This window comes from Diabrotica virgifera, chromosome 2 (genome assembly GCF_917563875.1).
Source record: "Diabrotica virgifera virgifera chromosome 2, PGI_DIABVI_V3a".
Classification (NCBI taxonomy): Eukaryota; Metazoa; Arthropoda; class Insecta; order Coleoptera; family Chrysomelidae; genus Diabrotica; species Diabrotica virgifera.
This window is the reverse complement of record NC_065444.1, coordinates 177155959-177175764: the sequence shown is the minus strand read 5'-3', so window position 1 is coordinate 177175764 and position 19806 is coordinate 177155959. Positions and strand designations below refer to the sequence as shown.

The following is a 19806-nucleotide window of genomic DNA, read 5'->3' as shown; positions in this document are numbered from 1 at the left end:
ACAAAACTGGTCCGCTTAATTCAAAATAAAGTACTAAACTTTTAAAAACGTTTTTTCTCGATTTCGGTATTTCGACCTTTACCTGGTTTCCGTAGTATACCGACGATTTTCCAATTACTATTGAAATTAAATAAAATTGAAAGTTTGGATTCTTTACGTAAAAATAACCAACTTTTATTCGAGATATTTTTCGAATTATGGATATGTAATACTATAATACTATAATACTAAGATCCCACTAAAACGGAAAAGTTTAGTTAACTTTTTTGGTTTTAGGACCTAATAATCACAACCCAATAGGTCCCTATAACGCTCGAGTGACTGCAAATTTAGCATACTTTGCTCCCCTACCATAACTAATAAAATTTACTCGAGAACTAAAACTAACAAGTAGCTACAGTCATAACTGTCAAACGCCACATATAAGTCAAATTATTAATATAAACATTGTTAAATCAAAATAACAATTTACTGTTCTTTTCCCATTCTACAAAATACAGAGTGTTCTATAAATAAACGTTAAAATCTGTAGATACTTGCGTAATAGAAAATAGAATATTATATAGGGCGTCAATAAGTAGTTGTTCCATCATTAACGTTATTATCATGACTTCACTTTTACTTTTATTCCTTAGGGAGTAAAAGACTTTGTCTCCCTAGGGAGGAAAAGTACGGCTTTGCTGTATACTCCGTATAATATAATTACCGTTGCACTTCATGCGCGTCATAGCCCGTGACGTTACATGATACCAACACGAAATATTTAGGCGGTAGGTGTCTTCTTTTTTAGAATCATTTTGCCGAGTAGACTGGAATTACAGCCACTAGACATATTTTATTATATACGCGTAGAAATAATATTGGAATGTTTCTATTAATGTACATTCAAAGACACATACTCTAGCTTGTTTCATTTAATTTATATAAGTGGAATATATCGCAATCCCGGTGGAACAATGACGCAACTACAAAAGTGTAACTTTTCAGGAGAGCTAAAAATATAAAATTATTTTACTTAATACCTTATGAAATGGAGCATAATGGAGATACTGGATTAGTATTGCAGTTATACTTGGCCACCGTGATATCAGGTGATATACTGTAACTGTACTACACATTCGAAATGAATTCTTAATTTTTCATCCCTAAATTTGATCCCCAACTGCAATTACGTCATTGTTGCCGCAGTTATTTTGTGGCAACAATGACGTAATCGCAATTGAAGATCAAAAGGGATGAAAAATTTAGAATTTAGTTTTAAAAATAATATCTTTAAAACTAAATTCTAAATTTTTATATAATATTCTAAATAATTTCCACAGACATACCCATTTTGTAAAATTTTTGGTTATCTAGCTAGTTCTGAAAGATGGCGTGGAAATAAGGGCAAGAAGTCATTGAAAAAGTTTATTAAACAAATTGAAAATTGTAGTAAAAGCAATCATTTTAAATAAAAAAGAACTTAAAAATAAAATTGAAATTACAAAAACAAGTATCAGCGAAGAATTGAATCGTAAAAGGCTTTACAAAATCCAGGAATTACATGTTTTGAAAACAATTGTTTCAAATATTTTAGTTTGCTATCACCTAAAGGAATTTTTGAAGAATAAGCCCTACGCAGCTGGCTCGGTGAAAACTATTCGGACGAACTCCGACTCCTTCTTTTTTGCGAAACATCAACTTTCGTCCACGTTGTTTGTTTATAACTTTTTTTATACAGGAAGTAATCTTTCCCTTTTACAATTTAAAGTAACATTACTTCAGTTATCTTTAAGTTAACATCGAGTCTATTTCATTGTACAGAACTTTAACATTGTAAAACTCGGTGAAATCCATTTCTTTAACCGTTAAAGGGGCTTCTGTTTTTTAGCATTCCTAACTAATTCCTTCTTGACTAAGAGAGCATTACCAAGTGTTGGTGTTTGGGGATCTTGGTGTATATTTATGTCTGCTTCTTCTTCGGATGATGGTGATACCTCAATATTGGAAGGATGATAGTCGTCACTGGAACATTTATCATACATTTAAATCTAATAATATCATAAAAATAGTACTTACATAAAATGCACTTACCTCAAGGTTGCCTCATAATAAGGAGAAATCCAAATGAAAAATGACACAGAATACAGTTACGTCAAGGTTTCAATAACATAAAATACCATTGCGTCAATGTAGCACCGTAGGTACAAACACACACTCGACATATCGAAGCACAACTGTACATTATGTCCAATTATGTCATTGTTTCTCCGAGGTGGGCTGATTTTTCAAGTATGACGCATTTGCTCCCTGGTGGCTAAAAGCTGAACAACACGTCTTACAGTGATCTGCCGAATGGGGTAACCAAGCTTGGACCCAGTGACGACATATACTCATTTTCTATAAATTTGCAGTTACGTCAATGTTCCACCGGGACAGCGATATAGCTTTTTTATAAAGCACACTTGTTCGGATTGCACTATAACTGAGAGCGGACACAGGTGACATTTTGGCATAAATTGGTAACATTTATTTGACTACCATATGTATTTGTTTTAATATAATATTTACTTTTTTTTATTTACTTTAAGACTATGGGTACATAATTCGCAAATATTTTACGGCTATCCCTACCTTTTCTGTCTTTACATGGCAAATTACGTGTAGTAAAATTCACACTGGTATGGATATGTACATATTACTAGAATGTCATTCTACTTGACAATGTCATAACTAGCTTAAAGAGGTGGCTTTTGAATGTTCTTGGATAACTGTTATTTTTTGTATAATTTTAAATTATTAATTCAGTTAATAAATCTGATAATTTTTTCACTAGCTATGTATTCAGTGATTGTAACAATTTATATGTACCTACAACAAAAACTAATACTCAATCAAGAAAAAAGGAAAAGTGTTAAAGTGATTTTTTAATAATATATTGTTACTATGGAACGCTTACAATTTTGAACATCTTTAAAAACAAAATACTTGGATCGCAGTATATATCTTGATGTATTCTCTGCTTCTATCTTCCATAAATAATACACAATAAATAACTTTTTATAAAGTTCACCTCTTACATCAATTATTTATCAAATACAGTATATACCAATATTATTTAATTAACAACTAAAAATATTCCCGATTCATGTCAAATAATTATTTAAATTTGTCACTGATTGTCAGTGTCTGACTGACAATATTCTATTCGACTGAGTGCGTTGTATGACAAAGATAGATTTGGAAAATATCACCACGGACATTAAGTTCATTTTTTTCGAATCCTGAAAAAACCGATAAATATTTTTAAAAAATTTAAACGCAGAATGAAAGACTAAGTTATTACCGAGAGCCGAAAGTCCCTTAGAATAAATAAAAAGTTTATTTTGAATGAGATATTTGAAATTAAAAATAACACTAAATTTTCTCTTAGTTTTTCACCCCTGTAACTTATTAAAATAAATATTATAGAAGTTCTCAGGGACTTTCGGCCCTCGCTAATAACGTAATCTTTCATTCTGCGTTTAAATTTTTAAAAAATACTTATTAGTTTTCTCAGGATTCGAAAAAAAATAATCCCCATTTGAATAGCATTGCAGCCGAAAAAACGTACCGATCCTCTTAAGTTAGGATTATAACTTAATTCTTGTTTTCTATTCTTAAAGTTTTTATTTATTTAGATTCAATATTAATTTGTTTTGTTGTATAATCCACGTTTGCAATAATTATGTGATCTATTTGATTTAAAATTGATTTAGTTTAGACAGTCCAAACACTGTTAGGATCTTTAATTCTATTTAAAAAACTTTCCCAACTCAAAATGGTGGATGTGTGAATTATTCGTAAGGGGATTTCTCCACATTCTCTATTTCATTTGATTGATTTCGTACGAGTGGTCGTTGAACCAATAACTTCTACATCTTTTGTTATAAATATATATATATATATATATATATATATATATATATATATATATATATATATATATATATATATATATATATATAGATTTACTGCAAAAATTTAATATAAAATTAAATATCTGAAAATAGTATTTATTAATGCTTGTATGCTTGCCAAGAAACCAAACTTCAACGTTCAAATCCTCAAATAAGACAAGAAGCAATGGAGCGCCAGTGAAACGAAATACCACACATGAGAAACGTTGCGGCGCCAGTGAAACGAAATAAGCGATGGACTACCCAAGCTAATTGAAATAATATTCGAAAATACTACCTCAATCATCCAAGATAGCCATCGCTACACCCCTAGCTTAGCTTAGTCTCTCAAGGTGTGTTTTCGTCTTGTCCTAATCTTAGAAATGAACTATGAAAGTTTGGAATGAAAGCAAACAAAACAGTATTTTTAACTAATCATGTTTTTTGTTCAATAAAGATATAATAAAAATATGACTTGTAAAATGCATTAACAAATATATTCATATTCTTGCCAAAAACTAACAATTCTTGATTATACTTATGGCTTTTGGTATCTGATGATAACTTTTTGATGTTGAATGGTACTGCTGCTGGTTCTGGAAAGGGCTCTGAGGTTCTAAAGGCTGTACTCCACCAGGCCTACAGATGTTGGTCGTTGCAGTCTAGTTGCTATGGTTGCAGTATGGATGACATGTCCTTCGTTGTTGTATCGCCGGCGATTTGAGGATTCTTGAAGCTCCCAGAGGGTGGACGATGATCTTTATCCCAAAAACTAGAACAGTAAAACACATAACAACAATCAAGAAGATAAACCAACGTGTGCCGTCTGCCATTCTAATCGTCAGAGAGAGTCGGCAGATGACAAGAATAAATTAAATGAAATTTAGATGAGGAGAATAGTTGATTTGAAAAATTTGATTACTAAACGTGCATATATGTAAATGAAAAAGATAATATATTTACAACTAAAATATCAGAAACCATGCTTTTGACATTGGAGGTTAGATATAAAAAATTTAAGAAAAAGCCGTTAGATTTAGAAATGTAATTACAAAAAAAAATAATTAGAATATACAACTCACCCCAAGAGAATGAAAGTCTGGAAATAGATAAGGCCTTATGGGCTTATCTCTTTAAATAGATCATTTTCCCTGTCCCTTCCATTTTCATTTTGTGTCAGCGGGTAGGGATGAAGTGTGACTTTCATGACAGTGCGACGTTTGAAATGACGACCAAGTACTATGAAGTAGCAGGCATGTTTTGTATTAAAATACAGATATTTACAAAGTAAGAATATACGGGGTACGTTCAGTATATTCAATCGATGATTTAAATGAAAAGAGATATAGTGAATAGAAGATAATAAAAGAAGATAATAAAAGAGTATAATAAAAGAGGGCGCCAATGAGTTTTTAACGAAGAAAACAGGTAAAACAAATATAAGAAAATTATTGTTGATGAAATATTAAAGAAAATAAGGTAAAATAATTATTTAAAAATAAAATATCAAAAATGTGACGTTTGTAACGTTACAATGGTATACATTTATATTTGTTAAAAAATAGTTATTTACATGAAGATTTTCAACATAAAGAAAATATAACTAAAACAATAAACCAAAAGTTTTACTCCACTTCATGGTGCATATTATGCATTTACGTCTTCTTGTCCACCTGTCGTGTTTCATTCTTGCTAAGAATATTTCTTGAGTGGACGACAGACAAGCGAGGGCGGGGAAGACCTCAAAGCGATAGACCGACGATCTCAAATACTTGTGACCAATTGGATAGCAGACACGCAGAATGGTAGGGGAGCAAAGTATGCTAAATGTGCAGTCACTCGAGCGCTTTGGGGACCTATTGGGTTGTGAAGAGTAGGTCCTAAAACCAAAAAAAGTTAAGTAAAGTTTTCCATTTTAGCGGGCGCTTGCAGTTTTTTAATTTAATTTTCCATTTCCAACAATCGTTTTTTTCCGATTATAACGCCATCTATCCATAATTCGAAAAAATGTTTCGAATAAAAGTTACTTATTTTTACGTAAGAAATCCACACCTGCAATAAAAATGAGGGCTCCTATTTAATATTTTAAAGTAACCCCCAGTCCACCTACGTGGGGTATCGTGTTTGATGCCATTCGATAGATTTTTCAAAAATATTGAATAAGTGTATTTTACAGTTTTTCGATCTGATGTTCATTTCGCGAAATATCGCGGGATTCGTATTTAAAATATTAAATTTACCCCCCCCCCTCCCTCCCGTGGGAAGTCGTGTTTGGTATCATTCGATAAATTTTTAAAAAATATTGAACAAATATATTTTAATTTTTCGATCTGTCATTCATTTCGTGAAATATTCGTTTTTTTCTTGTGAAAATTTGGGACTCACCCATTTCCTTACGCCCGGCGCAAATCGTCAGAATTTTGAAATATACACTCTTTTGCATGAACTTAACTTACCTTATCTTATTCTGGCAATTTTGAGTTTTTTAAGGATATATTTTTTTTCGGGTCTCCCTTAACGAACTCTCCTGTGTTAAGAGCCAATATATGGTAGAGGTACATCTACAGGGTACCAGGTTTCTCCCCATATGATAATCTGACGCGCTCGAGTAACTGCAAAAATCCCCGTTTGGGCTCCCCTAGCAGAACAAGAGAAAATGGAAATATCTGAACGATGCCTGTACTCAATAATTGACAAATCAGGGCTGACTGATGACGATGTATTTTTTTAAGTTCAATTTTTATTATTAATACAAATAATGGTGCTTATTAGCACCAATAATGAAAAAAATATATATTATTGTGGATCAATCTATCAACCAAAGATAGAATAAAATTTTTATTTTTTTAATATAACGCAGGCACATAAATTTGATACACCCTGTATATTGATTTGTAAATATTTATTAGAAGGTAGTTGTCACGCAAAGTGGGTTTCTCTTTTAATGAGTTTTCCATGAAGAATTAAAAACATTTTTGTAAATAAAAGTGAAGTGAAAGTTATTTAGGATTATAATTTTAAACCGATTGTTTATTACGGAAAAGGGAAATCCACAGGTAGATGTAATTATTAGTTTTTAGAAAAATAGAGGTAAAGAGAATTGGAATTTTAAGTATGTTTGTTTAATGACAGGAATATTTAGATAATTTCCGAAAAGTCATTAGTTGTCAGTAGAAATATTGTTTGAAAGAATGACTGGGTTTTTCGATTGAAACAGAGGGAGGTGGAGAGAGAAATGTTTCTGATTGGCTTGGCAATTTGGAATGGGGAAAGTTTTGTTTGAATGTTGAGATAGTTTTGAAAAGAGGAATTCATTGTGTTACCGGCATCCGAAAGGGGCAGTCAAAAGTTTTCGTGAGTAGTTCAGCAGCAAGTACTAGTGTTTTGTTTTGATAGTGGGAGTAGCCGGAAAGTGGTACGAGAGACAAATCAAATCGAGAAGAAATACCTCTTTGATTATGTACAGTTAAAGAGAGTAAGTTACAAGAATTATCATTATAAAAATTATTCGTGACACCAAGTAAAAAAGATATTTGGGTCTCAGATTATTGTTGAGAGAAACAGAGGAGAGAGTTTTGGAGTTTATTGAACGAGTACTGGCAAAAAAGAAGCCTGGCTTGTGTTTTGGAGAAATAGTTGCTGGTATCCTGCTGGATTGTTTGCTGGGAACGGAGAGGGCTTTGTTTGGTAGCCTAACATAATCAACAAGGTGGAGCTGTTTGGGTCAAGAGGAGACATCATTGTGTGTGAATCAAAAAGGTCAGTCAATAACCTATGTGATAGATTTTTTTTATAATCAGAAGTTACATTTTTTTACGTAAAAGCATATGCATTTAAGATTCCAACATTTCAAAAATTTAATAGGAAGTATAAGTAATTTGCGAATACCAAATTTGTTTGTTTAACTTGTTTTATTAATGGTATCAAGAACAAAGCGATAAATATTTGTTTGAATTAGATTAATTTATATGCTAAAAGTTTCTTTTTGACAGTTACGCCCACAGAATTTAATTGATAAATTTACAGAACATTGCTTTTGATAATAAAGGTAATTGTATGTTTTTATTTATGATTTTTCTATTTATTTCCTTTTCCTATTTTATCCCGATAAGGATCAACTAAGAGATACTGAAACCACGAGAGAAGATAAGTATAACCTAAGATAATTTAGACATTTTTTTATATTATAAAAAGGCACCCTGAGATTATTTCTTAATTTTTATGTATGATTTGCGTTAATTAAATAATTGATCAAATAAATAATCATTAATATCAAAGTAATAAGAAGCAGATCGTAACAATATATACAATAAAACAACCTAAATCGTATCAATAATAGAGCAAGGATAAATCCAGAACATTACATATCATCAACACGTTAAGTAGGCATAAGCATATTATACAAAGCCCTCATTTAACTTGACAAGGATACCTATTGTCTAATAAAATTAAGATATTATTGAAGTCGTGTGACTCCACTTAAGATACGTATTGAAATTTGGTGAAGAGACAATTTTAAGATAACATTTTAGTATATATTCTTACTGGCCCAGAAGGATATCCAAGTTGTATTTTAAGTAACACAACATGAAGATCGCTATCATTGTTTCAGCCCGTAAGTTATTTCAACTTTTAAAATTTATTTCAGCTTTTTAATCTAATACCAAATATTTCTTTTTTAAAAATTAATCCCTCTTTGTGAAAAATATGAGTATTAAAAGGTATAAAATAGGCACATCAATAATAATTTGCTATTTAAAAATATTCTACTTTACTCCGTAGCATTCCTCTCCATTCGTATTTCATTCTTTTTCGTTTCAATACGACAATGTAATGGTGAATATTATTTGAGTAATAAAACAAGGAGTATTGTTTTCTTTTCTTTTGTGTAAGTTTTCTGTATAAATAATTTATTGAAAACGGCTCTTTTTCATATACATATCATTCTTATTTTATAATTAAGTTTTCTCGTATATATCATGTACATACACACATGTACCTACGTTTAAACGTCAGCTTCATGATTCGACACCAAATGCTCATACACTGATTTCTGAGTTAACTATGAACTCGCTTGTGTGAACTAGATTTTGTTGAGATCATTTCTGGAATATAAATCTGTGCTTCATCTTTTTATGTGGTATATGATATATTTAGTTGAGTATATGTGGCAAATCATACACTGTTCAATATCTTAGTGAATATGGACAATCACCCATCTACATATATTTATTTGCTTAAATATCAAAGCATATTTTTATATGAATGTATAGTGTACAACAAATACGAAATAGTCATATTAAATAAATCCAGAGATTTATATTTTGTGTTATTCGTACAAAACTGATACTTAGTATTACTACTTCATTTGTAAGTTTTTTTAGGTGTTTTTGCCAAAAATGTGGTAACGTATATGACTATAACAATTCTAAAAATTTTAAGTGATTACATTAAAAAACTTCGTTTATCACTGATTTTTAAACATGGTAACATTTGTTCGTTTGTAAACATCTTTTTAACTGGAAGAATCTTTAAAGTCCTTGTCACCGGTAAAATTTCTCAATTTTCTCCTCAAAATCCGGGAACTCTATTAAGTGCAGCTCTATTAATTCTCACAAAAACAGAACTATTCAGATTTTCATGCTCCCATAACCTATTTTCAATAGCTGGTGATCTAATCATTTACACCCATGTAAATATTTATAAATTGCAATATATCTTCGTCAAGCTAGATCTTACAAACTCTACATCGATTATCAGTCTCTCAAAGTAAAAAGTAAAATCAAATTAATGAAATTTTCAGTGGTAATTTTACGAGAGCTCTAAAATTATCGATTTGTTTCCCGAGTGACACTTTGACAATTTGAAATTATGTCAAAGTGGCACGATGGCAACAAGTCGACAATAATTTTGCAGATCGAAGGTAATTCGCTGAGATTATTTTATGAATAAAATTGTGTTTTTAAATAATTTTAACTAATATTTTATTGATATTTTCTCCTAAATATTTGCTAAACGTGTTTCTTGGTGTTCTATGTGACAAGTTGTAAAACATTAATTGTCATTAATGTCACTGAATGTTCATTTTTGCATAGTAAAGAAGGGCATCTGACGTAGTGCTTGACGACGGGATATTATCAAAAATTATCACTTTACTTTTTATTTATCTAGCTTTCTATTGGTCAGAATCTCCTATGAATGAAATAATCCAGAAATAACTCCACTCCTTTGACCCAAATTTTATTCAGCAGTTTTTCTGCTTGCTATGTTACAATCCCTCTCATATTCTTGTCATAATACGGGAATTACTGGAAATGAAACAGCAGATCTTGTTGCCAAATAACCTACCAATGATAGTACTGGAATATCCATATTTAAAATGGATAATGATCTCAAACTCGTAGCAGAAGATACCTGCCAATAGTTAACCTACAGCTTAACCTGAAGACCTGGGCTTGAAACATATTCTTAAGGAAATGTTCAACATCCCTACAGAGCTCACGAAAACTATACAGTTTATAAGACTACTAAGATTTACCACTTAAGACATTAGTTAAAATAATATAACTGAATCCGTCATTTCGAAAACAATATAAGTCCATATTTGGAGTTAAATCACTTTTGGACGCTATGATGATTTCAAGATTGGAATTAACCATTTCGCGTGTAAACAACTCAAGTTACTGTTTAAAATACTGTATGGCAGATGGCAGGTCGGTATGTTTTTCGGTCATTTCGAAAACAACATATGTCAACGTATGTCCTTATTCATATCAACGTTTAGGAGTTTAAAACATATCAATTACTATTTAGTTTTTACAATGTAAAATACATACATAATATCAAAGTTTCTATGTATTGTGAGTGTTTCTTGCTGAAAATAAAGAAAGTTTTAGTGACATTAAAAATTAATGTTCATTTCGAAAACAACATAAGTTAACAAAAGTAAAAACTTAATATCAAGAAAATTAAGTAACATTTAGTCTTTTTGTTATATATACATACGAAGGGTACAGGTCCATAAAGGGCTAAGTCACCAAATGTTTGTTTCGTACAAAACAAAGTTTAAACTTAAAAACTAGTTATTGATCAATTATTGATAGTTATCATGAACTATGTTGATTAGATCAGTTACTTGGGTAATTAATTAGACACACAAGAAATTAAACTTATATTAATCTTATGCAAAATAGAACATAAGCCTTAATTGGTCAAAACACCAAACATTATTGGCAAGTCCAAAAAAAATCAAGTTAAAATGACAAGTAGACAAAAGTTATTAGAGAGATTTTGCACCTCTTAAAATAGCCGCTGATTTTGGCTCATCTATGGTTAACTTTATTAAGCATAACGATTACGGCAACGTTAAAAAGCAGAGTTTTTGCAGCCTGTCAAGTAGGGTTTTCGTGTCATCGTGATCTTTATTTAAACATAACCTCACTTCACAACGTTATTGTAATTTTAAGCATATACTTGAACAGTTTTTGATATTTTAATTTATAGGTCATCAAAATTAGAATCTATGTAAATGTAATTTTACTGATTTTTTTACATTCTGGCAACAAAGCAATTTAACCATTACTATAACGATAACGATAAGCACTACTTTAAACCTCCGTACATTACGGAATCCCTTATGTTTAATAACGATAACGGATCATATATTCGCTACTGCGCAGACGTAGTATAACGATAACCATAACGGAATTGCAAAATAAGACGTGCAAAATCTCTCTATTAATATGAAATAAATCTAATTCTTGTGCAGGTTAAAAAAATTGTTTTGCTTGGTTACCACAGACTCATTTTAAATCTTGAAGATATTTCAATTTTTTAGCCGAGGTTGGTATCAAACCTAATGGTAGGGGAGACCAAGTGGGGATTTTTGCAGTTACTCGAGTGCGTCAGAAAATCACATGGAGTGAAACCTTGTCCCCTGTAAATGTACCCCTACCACAGATTAACCCAATACAGATGCGAAAGCTATGCTATGATGCCGGTACAAAAATTGGTAACCTTGAAATTAAGGAGCACAGTTGTTGCGCCGGTGTTTGCACCAACACAATTGATAACTTACAAAATTGTTCATTTGGTCTATAATACTTACTTTTACACCTGATTTGATATTTACTATATTTATACTAAAAATTAAGACAAACAAAACTTAACAAAACATTGGTCATTTAATAAATTTATGTGTTAAACGAAAAAGGAAATAAAAATTCAATAGGTAATTTGGGAATCCTAGGTACGTCCTTAACAAAACAAGACAAAGTTAACTAACTGTTAGAAAAGTGACAATCGTTAAATTTATAAATGGTCATTTATTAAATTTCTGTGTATATTGAAAAATAATAAAAATTTGCTTGGAAGTGAACACGATATAAATATAATAGGGTAATTTGGTAATTCTAGGTAGGTACAAAAAAAGACAAAGTAAACTAGCTACAAAACAAAACAAAGCAAAGGTTTGTCCTTAACAAAACAAGAGAAAGTAAACTAGGTATTAGAAAAGTGACAGTCGTTTGGTGACAGTAATTTGGGAATTCCAGGTATGGCCTTCCATAACAAAACCAGATAAACTGTTGTTAATATAATAATTTTCAAGTTCCAGGTTACTTAATTATATAATCAAATTTAATTATGTAAACAACGTTTAGTTGGTAAATAAAGATTTCTTTTCAAAAAGTGATAAGTTTTGGGTCCAGAAAAGTATAATGTGAGAGCGAATTGTTTGTATTCCTGAAAATATCTTCTGGCCTTTGGGACTTTTTTTCTGCAACAGTGCCTGAGTTTTTACAATTTCGGCCAATGATTTATTAAGAAATTTGGCACATAATTTTTTAAACTGCTCTTACTCTTGTTTTGTACCGTTTTGTTTTTTTAAATATTTTTCTATTCAAAAGTTTTCTTTTTAAAAACGTGATTTTACATTTCAGTTTAGATTTACGTGGCAAGTTATACATAAAAGATGCTAGTGTTTGTAATGATACTGAAGGTGATAACTGGGAAACATCTTTTGCAATTCTTGTAGAAATGTGTCCATCTTTTTCCTTACTGGGGCTAATAGAAACTTGTTTAGAGGATATTACCTGTAAATTTTCCGCCGCAGGCGTTATTCTATTATCTGAAAAATCATATCTTTTTATTATTGAAATTATTGATATTAACTATTTTTTTACCTGACAATTTTTGAACTTTTTTCGGCGGCTCCTCAGACGTATGCGCGCAGATATCTTTAGATTCGGTAAAAATTGACGGCAAAGCATTGTTGTACAAGAGTTTTCGTCGTGAAGATGTGCATAAAAATTTATTTTCAAAATGATTTTCGCAAATTCTGTATCTAGTTAAATCCTCCTCTAACAAATCTTGTCTTTTAGTAGCTTTTAACCATAGCTCACTCCGATAACATAAGATGTTTTTTAATAAAAATTTAATGTCTTGTTAATATCTCTTTTCTTTAAGATTATTTTGACTATCTTCAATAACAGGGCGTTATTCATTCTTACTAGTAACTAAAATTTACTGTTTACAAGACAGGATTTTTTTCACACTTATCAAAATATTTCTTGAAAAAATACTATTTGAACTATTTCTAACGCACATAACTTGAGTAACCATTTTATGTAAGTTTCGAGATTAATATATAGTCCTGTCGCCAGGGGGGGTACAACGGCCTCGTTAATTCAGATGGACTTACCCAAGTTTTTTTTATGTATTTTGACCCGTAGAACACGAATTTTTTGGGTAACAGTTGATCCGGATGTCGATAAGATTGTTATAGACCAAGAACTTGAGGAATCAAATAACAGCGATTTTTGGCAAAACAAAACAATATTTTGTATTTTTTGGGTCATTTTAAGCAAAAAATATTTCTACAAGTTTTTTAGTAGGATGCACAGTTTTCGAGATAAACGCGGTTGAACTTTCAAAAAATCGAAAAACTGCAATTTTTAAACCCGAATAACTTTTGATTAAAAAATAAAATAGCAATTCTGCTTAGCGCCTTTGAAAGTTCAAGTCAAATTATGTCGGTTTTGATTATTTGCATTGCTAAAAATTTATTGTGTTATTGTTAAACAAAGCTACAAACAACTAGTGCGTGAGTGATGTTTCTATGATTTCTCATTTAAAATCGAACGAGTAGGTAGAATAGGTACTAGTGCAATCAAGACTATTTCTACGTTACATGCGTTAAAACACATGTAAAAGCACGGGAAACCCTACGTGTTTATAGCTTTGTTAAACAATAAAAAAATAAATTTTTACCAATGGAAATAATCAAAACCGATATAATTTGACTTAAACTTTTAAATGCGGTAAGCAGACTTGCTATTTTATTTTTTAATCAAAAGTTATTCGGGTTCAAAAATTACAATTTTTCGATTTTTTTAAAGTTCAACCGCGTTTATCTCGAAAACTGTGCATCCTACGAAAAAACTTGTAGAAATATTTTTTACTTAAAATGGCCCAAAAAATACAAAATAGTGTTTTGTTTTGCCAAAAATCGCTGTTATTTGATTCCTCAAGTTCTTGGTCTATAACAATCTTATCGACATCCGGATCAACTGTTACCCAAAAAATTCGTGTTCTACGGGTCAAAATACATAAAAAAAACTTGAGTAAGTCCATCTGAATTAACGAGGCCGTTGTACCCCCCCTGGCGACAGGACTAATAATTAATATGATATAAGTAATATACCGCTTAATCAGTATTTAGAAAGTAAATCAATTTATTAATGATACTACATACCTTACTTCATCCTTTGGCAATCTAAAAAATGATATTCCTTGACCCGTCTTAGATGAACAACCTTCACAAATACACGTATATCCAACCATTTTTAAAAATATGTATAACAAAACTATTTAAACACACTTGATAAATAGAAAAAAATTCCCAATAATCAGTCCGTCAATTTAACGCTACAATAAGCGCATGTACTGTCGAGGTTATTCAGGAACTGACAATAAGCTTAAGCCTACATACTAAGCGAGCTACTAAGCGACTACCCTTCTGGTAACTCAAAGGGGGAGGAGTTTACCAAAACTCTGTACCAGAGTTATCGCCAGGCTTTCGCATCTGTGTTGGGTTAATCTGTGCCCCTACCATATATTGGATCCTAATACAGGGGAGTTCGTTAAGGGGTATCCGAAAAAAATATATCCTTAGAAAAACTGGAAATCTTCAGATTAAGATAAGGTTAGTTAAGTACATGCAGAACAGTGTATATTTAAAAAATCTGACCGTTTGAGCGGGGCGTAAGGAAATGAGTGAGTCACAAAGTTTCACAAGAAAACAGCAAATGTTTCGAGAAATAAACGTCAAATCGAAAAACTAAAAAATATGTGTTCAATATTTTTTTAAAATCTAGTAGTTTTTATCTAGTAGTTTAAAAAAAGTAGGATTGATCTATTTCCGCAACGTCAAATGGCGATGGTTTTGCACCAACACTTCTAAAAATTTCAACCCAATCTAAAGAAGTCTCAGCTGTTGTTTGGAGTTTATTAAGTCCATTTTTTATCCGGTTCCATGTAGGAATGCCCACGAATAGGGAAAGTAACTTTAACATAATCAAGTCTACGTGTATTGTGGACGATATAATGCAAAAAATGAAACATGGTGTAATTTTTATTTTGTCCTCCACACCGTACCGTAATCGATCCACATAAGCATTAGTTCTGCTCATTAGTAGAAGTCATTATTTTAAAATTCTTGAGTACAGTTTTTCTTGCTTCTTTGGGCATATTTTGAAAACATTTTTTACAACAATTATTACAGATTTCACCTCGTGACTCTACAGTCTAATTTTTTCATGACATCTCTCATTGTGCCGTGCTTTTTCCTCTTTTTTGATTCATTCTGTCTAGACACTACTTCAGTCTCATTTCCACTATTATTGTTTTCTATATTCATTGTTATTTACTTTCAAATCACTTGGAAAACAATAAAAAAAACACTAGCTACACCAACGAGTCTAACTCTAAACTGCTTGTATTAGATCAACGTCTATCAGCTGGTTATATGGAATTTACTCTTTTAGGACATGCCTGATGAGGACTTGCCCCCTATTGGGTGTATTTGTAAATTGGAATCATTATTTCACAGGCACTAAGCGCTTTTAGGAAGTGTACAGCAGATGGCTGGTTCTACGTTAAAATGCCTACAAAATGGCACCACTAGATCTATTTATGTAAAAATAGGACTTGCCCCCTTTTGGACCTGTACCCTATAATATATCTAACTGTTTATGTATTTTGACTGTTTCTTGATAAAGTTTTAGTAAAAATATTAAAACTTATGATTTATTTCGAAAACAACATAAGTCCACAAAATTAAAACGTTAAAATCAAAAACTAAGTAACATTTAGTCTATTTTTGTATTTTAGAAACATTCATTTATAACCTGTAATACTTATAATTATGAAATATGGTATTACGCATTACCTCAAAGTACCCAACTAATAATGGGAACATTTTCAACATTCCAAAAGTGGAATTTTTGTACTCGACGGTACGGTTTCTAGCTGAGAAACTGATTTTCGTTAAGTACCTTAATTGGTACTTTGAAATATTTTGCTCGCTAACTAATTCCTTTCATATTTTCAGTTGTGGCTCTTGCAGTAGCTACCCCTTTAGAACAAAGCCCAGAAATTAAATTCATTGAGAAAGGCATTAGTGGAGAGGGAACAACTACTCGTTATTGGGATTGTTGCAAACCTTCCTGCTCATGGAGAGGAAATGTCCATACACCTAGTGGAGTACCAGTTGCCTCGTGCGATAGATCTGGAGTAAACAGGGTTGATGCTAATGCAAAATCAGGTAAACTAAATCTTAAGGTACCAATTTAGAAAAGATACAATATATACAGAGTGAATATAGGAAATGACTCAATTATATCGGAAACGGCTTGCATGATTTTTATAGATTTTAGTAATTAAGGGCCTTGTGATGCTGCCGATAATATGGTGGTTAATTGCATTGTAGTCAGATCTTACGTTTGGTCGGAAATCTAAGGAACTTTCCCCTTTAAAATGGGATAGTTTGCATATTTTTGGCGTCTTGAAGTCCGTAATAAATGCTGATTATTTTTCATGTAATATTCTCTATACCCAAATGCCGTAATTTCGAAATTATTGTTACATTGATATTTAAAAAAATTTAAACAATAATTATAAAAATCAATTTTTTTGGCCCCAGCAGACATTATTTTTAGGTTCTTTGGATTATTGTGACCAAAAAAGTTCTGTTGCAATTTTTCTCTAAATTTGATGGTTGCTGAGTTACAAACATTTAAAAACTAAAAAAAGGAAACGAAAAATTACGAATTTTAAAACTCAAAAACATAAGTAAAAATATAATTTTTGAAATTACGAAGTATCTGTGTGGATACTGAATTAGTGCGTTTTAATCGCTTATGAGAGGACGGGCGATTGGGCTGCATTATCAACTAAAAAACAATATTTTAGAATAAAAATAAGACCAAATTACTTATACTTCCAGAAATGGCTAAAATAAGGTTTAAGCTTGAATTTGTGTACTTCGGAATTCCAAAAATAATACGTTTTACTTGTGTTTTTGAGACATACAAACCGTGATTTTGATATTTTAATCTCGAAAACCATCAAATTTAGAGAAAAATTCCAACAGATCTTTTTTAAATTCATTATAGTCCTGTCGCCAGGGGGGGTACAACGGCCTCGTTAATTCAGATGGACTTACCCAAGTTTTTTTTATGTATTTTGACCCGTAGAACACGAATTTTTTGGGTAACAGTTGATCCGGATATCGATAAGATTGTTATAGACCAAGAACTTGAGGAATCAAATAACAGCGATTTTTGGCAAAACAAAACAATATTTTGTATTTTTTGGGTCATTTTAAGCAAAAAATATTTCTACAAGTTTTTTAGTAGGATGCACAGTTTTCGAGATAAACGCGGTTGAACTTTCAAAAAATCGAAAAACTGCAATTTTTAAACCCGAATAACTTTTGATTAAAAAGTAAAATAGCAATTCTGCTTAGCGCCTTTGAAAGTTCAAGTCAAATTATGTCGGTTTTGATTATTTGCAGTGCTAAAAATTTATTGTGTTATTGTTAAACAAAGCTACAAACAACTAGTGCGTGAGTGATGTTTCTATGATTTCTCATTTAAAATCGAACGAGTAGGTAGAATAGGTACTAGTGCAATCAAGACTATTTCTACGTTACATGCGTTAAAACGCATGTAAAAGCACGGGAAACCCTACGTATTTATAGCTTTGTTAAACAATAAAAAAATAAATTTTTACCAATGCAAATAATCAAAACCGATATAATTTGACTTAAACTTTCAAATGCGGTAAGCAGACTTGCTATTTTATTTTTTAATCAAAAGTTATTCGGGTTCAAAAATTGCAATTTTTCGATTTTTTGAAAGTTCAAGCGCGTTTATCTCGAAAACTGTGCATCCTACGAAAAAACTTGTAGAAATATTTTTTACTTAAAATGGCCCAAAAAATACAAAATATTGTTTTGTTTTGCCAAAAATCGCTGTTTTTTGATTCCTCAAGTTCTTGGTCTATAACAATCTTATCGACATCCGGATCAACTGTTACCCAAAAAATTCGTGTTCTACGGGTCAAAATACATAAAAAAAACTTGAGTAAGTCCATCTGAATTAACGAGGCCGTTGTACCCCGCCTGGCGACAGGACTATTAATCTCAATGAAGAATAAAAAAATATTGTCCGCCCGGTCCCAAAAAATTTATTTTTTTTTAATTTGTTTTAAATTTTTTTACCATCAGTACTGCTAAAAGACATCAAAACGTTAAAACATACAATTACATTTGAAAGAAGAATATCTATAAAATAAAAATGCTATAAAAATCGTGCAAGCCGTTCTTGAGATAATTGAGGCGTTCTATATATAAAACTCATTACGTATACCTTACATAATTATTATAGTTATATATTATAATAAAGTAACATCATCCTTTATTTTAGGTTGTGAGGGTGGCGGCAGTGCTTATATGTGCAACAGTCAACAACCATGGGCAGTAAATAGCACTTTGGCATATGGTTTTGGTGCCGCGTCTTTCAGTAACGGGGTTGATGTATCCTTATGTTGCGCTTGTTTCTTACTTAGCTTCAAAGATCAAATTTCAAACAAGAAAATGATTGTACAAGTAAGTTTTTTTATAACCAAATATTTTTTCCATTGTATCGATTAACGAAAATATTTATTAATCATTTATTTATAGGTTACAAATACTGGTTCTGATTTGAGTCATAATCATTTTGACATTGCTCTTCCCGGAGGTGGTGTTGGAATTTTCACTCAAGGTTGTCATGACCAATGGAATGCCCCATGGAACGGTTGGGGTGACCAATATGGTGGAGTTCATAACAGAGGCGAATGTGCTACTCTTCCTCAAGCTTTACAGTCTGGATGTTACTTTAGATTTGATTTCTATCAGAATGCTAACAATCCAAGAATGCATTTCGACCAAGTCCAATGCCCTGCTGAAATCGTTGCCCGATCTGGTTGCAGTCTTTAAATATAATATAATTTTTTGTTTTAAAACAATTATATTTTACTTAGGTATATACTAAAATAAAACTTAATTTTTGAATGTCAATTTAATAAGAGTCTTCTTCTAATACCCAAAGAACAATTTATATTCTGAGGTTATTAAGGTTTATGTAATCTTTAAGAATATAAGGAATTAATGATAAGGTTTAGGAATTATGTGTAGTGATCCTCTACATCCTGAAACGTCGTCTAGAAAACTTCATAAGGTAGCAAATAGCTACTAAGCAGACTAGATTTGTGAAGGGCAGAGGAACTAAAATATGCTTAATAAGAAAAATCACCGAAACATCCAAAGAATATCAGATCCCTACAT

General features: G+C 31.3%; 1 protein-coding gene across 1 annotated transcript; it reads left to right on the top strand.

Moving 5' to 3' along the window:
* Positions 1–8425: 8425 nt before the first annotated feature.
* Positions 8426–19539, top strand: LOC126880307 (endoglucanase-like). The gene is made up of 4 exons (XM_050644105.1): positions 8426–8532; positions 16528–16740; positions 18905–19086; positions 19162–19539. The coding sequence occupies exons 1-4, from the start codon at positions 8505–8507 to the stop codon at positions 19456–19458; spliced, it is 720 nt and encodes a 239-aa protein (XP_050500062.1). The 5' UTR covers positions 8426–8504; the 3' UTR covers positions 19459–19539.
* The last annotated feature ends 267 nt before the right edge of the window (positions 19540–19806 follow it).

Coding starts and splice junctions, on each gene's coding strand:
- LOC126880307 (XM_050644105.1), top strand. CDS start 8,505: ATGAAGATCGCTATCATTGTTTCAGCCC. Junction 16,741..18,904: donor TGATGCTAATGCAAAATCAG/GTAAACTAAATC, acceptor CCTTTATTTTAG/GTTGTGAGGGTGGCGGCAGT. Junction 19,087..19,161: donor ACAAGAAAATGATTGTACAA/GTAAGTTTTTTT, acceptor ATTTATTTATAG/GTTACAAATACTGGTTCTGA.